Below are 2,418 nucleotides of genomic sequence, written 5' to 3'. Positions count from 1 at the left end.
CTTTAGTATCGATATTTTGCTGCTCATTAACAGTAAAATTGGTCTTGTGTAAAACTATCACATTTTATCCTTGAAACTATTTTTATTTCTTATTTCACTGTTGAGGTTTCTCATTTTTGTTTTTTAGTGTTCTATCTCAGGTGGACACATCTCTTTCAAATCCAAATGAACAAAAAGGAGCCATTAATCACTGTCACATGATGTGGCTGAGTTATATGGACAAGAGGTGATATCCTTAATCCTGTCTGAGTTATTTATGGTTACATGTATTTAAAACGACTTATTGAGAATGAAAAATTCAGCTTATCAACTATTTCTAGTTTAGGGTGAGAAGTATTGAAATAATATTTGGGTAAAAGAAACTTGGGATATGTTGGGTTATGACTTATCGAACCACATTTTGGTTTTAAAATGATAGTTTGCTAAGGTGGATTCAGAGAGTTGCACTGGTTGTTGTAGCCATGATAGCTACTATCAGTTTACTTATAATTTCTTCATTAGTTTCATAAGCAATGCTTAATTTCCTACTCACTGTTTAGGATTGAAACATCTGAGGAAATTTACCTTTGTTAAAATACTTGAGAATCTCATAATAACTCAACTGTATATTCAAAATCATGTAAGTTAAGGGGCTCCTGGATGGCTTAGTTGGTTGAGTGGCCTACTCTTGATTTTGGCTCAGATCATGATCTCAGGGTCCTGGGATTGAGCCCTGGGTCAGGCTCCACACTCTGTGGAGAGCCTGCTTGGAGAGTCTCTCTCTCTCTCCCTTTGCTGAAGATAGTTCTTAAAGCCAAAAATATTATAAAGATTATTATAATTAAAATGATAAAAATCAACATGTACCTTCTTTTTAAAAATGTTTTCTGAACAGAGGCACTTTCTTCAGTCCTGATCTTGATAAACAAATTTCCTTTTTGAAAAATATTGATTTAACAGCTGTAAGTTGAACAAATATCTATGAATTTAGTTGGAGATGGAATTATCCACTTGGGAGATGACAGAAAGGAGAAAATTTTTAATTATAAAAGGAATGTCATCAAATGTAAATGATGTAATATACCTGGTAATAAGCAATTCAATGTAGGGTTTGGAATGTATAAAATTTAAAGAGGTAGGCATTTCTTCCCATAAAAGCTAAACAATAGGTTCAAGGACATTCTAAATAAGAAGCTAAGTAAACCGAGGTATTTTAATGGGAATGAGGGCCTTCCCTGTGTCAAGAGACGGAAGAATAATGAGTTACAACACTACAGATAATATGCAGCATGACACAAGGGAAAAGTATACATGTGATTTATCATATGTTCTGCTCAGGGTATATAAGCATCTCTCTACCCATGCTGACATTCACACTCAGGATCTGGACTTGAACAACAAACCAAACTCATCACCCCTGACACCATGAGCTACTACGGCAACTGCTATGGAGGCCTGGGCTACGGCTATGGAGGTTTTGGTGGCCTGGGCTGTGGCCGTGGCTGGGGATGTGGCAGCTTCCACAGACGGGGTTGTGGCTGGGGCTGCGGCTGGGGCTGCAGAGGCTACAGATATGGCTGCTGCTGCCCATCTTGCTATGGAAGATATGGATTCTCTGGCTTCTACTGAAATCCTGCTCCAGAAGCCCAACATCTGAGGCCACAAAAGGATTATCCAAATTTGACTACAATAACCCAACCAAACAAGATCATCCAGAGTCAAGCCAAGATCAAAAACATTTGGTATCTAAGACTTTAGGAATATTTATCATTTTATAGTGGTCTCTTTCATGTTTCCTGGTGTCCTTTATTTCTGCTTTTATAACTGTGGGATTTCTCTATTCCTTTTGCAATAAATTATCCGAAGTTGACATAGCTTACGTGGCTTTCATTTTTTTATGAAACTCAAAATATCAAAGTGATTATTTGTAACTGCACCCAACTGGCAATGAAGAAAATAAATTACTCCACGAAAAACCAAAGTCCTAGAAGAAATATAAACATATACCCATATGGCTAGATAGATATATTCCAATCCATAACACTCAGTTGGAATGGAGATTTTTTTCCTCTGAACACTAGACCAAACCTTATTCAATGCTTTTAGTTAGATAACATTGGTATACGAATTTGGTACTAAACTATTAACTTGACATATCTTCATATCTAAAGTGAGGCTGAAATGCAGAGTAAGCACTTTGATGTTTTGTTCAAAATTTATTTATTTATTTAATTTTATTTATTTATTTTTTTAAGATTTTATTTATTTATTTGACAGAGAGAGATCACAAGCAGACAGAGAGGCAGGCAGAGAGAGGGAGGGAAGCAGGCTCCCTGCCAAGCAGAGAGCCCGATGCAGGACTCGATCCCAGGACCCTGAGATCATGACCTGAGCCGAAGGCAGCAGCTTAACCCACTGAGCCACCCAGGCGCCCCTCAA

At 37.3% G+C, this 2,418-nt stretch overlaps 1 protein-coding gene across 1 annotated transcript; it reads left to right on the top strand.

The window, feature by feature from the left end:
• Window positions 1-1,404: 1,404 nt before the first annotated feature.
• On the top strand, window positions 1,405-1,608 carry LOC111155634 (keratin-associated protein 19-7-like). The gene has a single exon (XM_022515905.1). The coding sequence runs from the start codon at window positions 1,405-1,407 to the stop codon at window positions 1,606-1,608; it is 204 nt and encodes a 67-aa protein (XP_022371613.1).
• Window positions 1,609-2,418: the final 810 nt, after the last annotated feature.

This window comes from Enhydra lutris, unplaced genomic scaffold (assembly GCF_002288905.1).
Source record: "Enhydra lutris kenyoni isolate GAN:26980312 unplaced genomic scaffold, ASM228890v2 scaffoldscaffold43, whole genome shotgun sequence".
Lineage (NCBI taxonomy): Eukaryota > Metazoa > Chordata > Mammalia > Carnivora > Mustelidae > Enhydra > Enhydra lutris.
This window is presented reverse-complemented; position numbering and strand designations above follow the sequence as displayed.

What these genes read in the sequence shown, in the direction of transcription:
- LOC111155634 (XM_022515905.1), top strand. Translation starts at nt 1,405, where the DNA reads ATGAGCTACTACGGCAACTGCTATGGAGGCCTGGGCTACGGCTATGGA.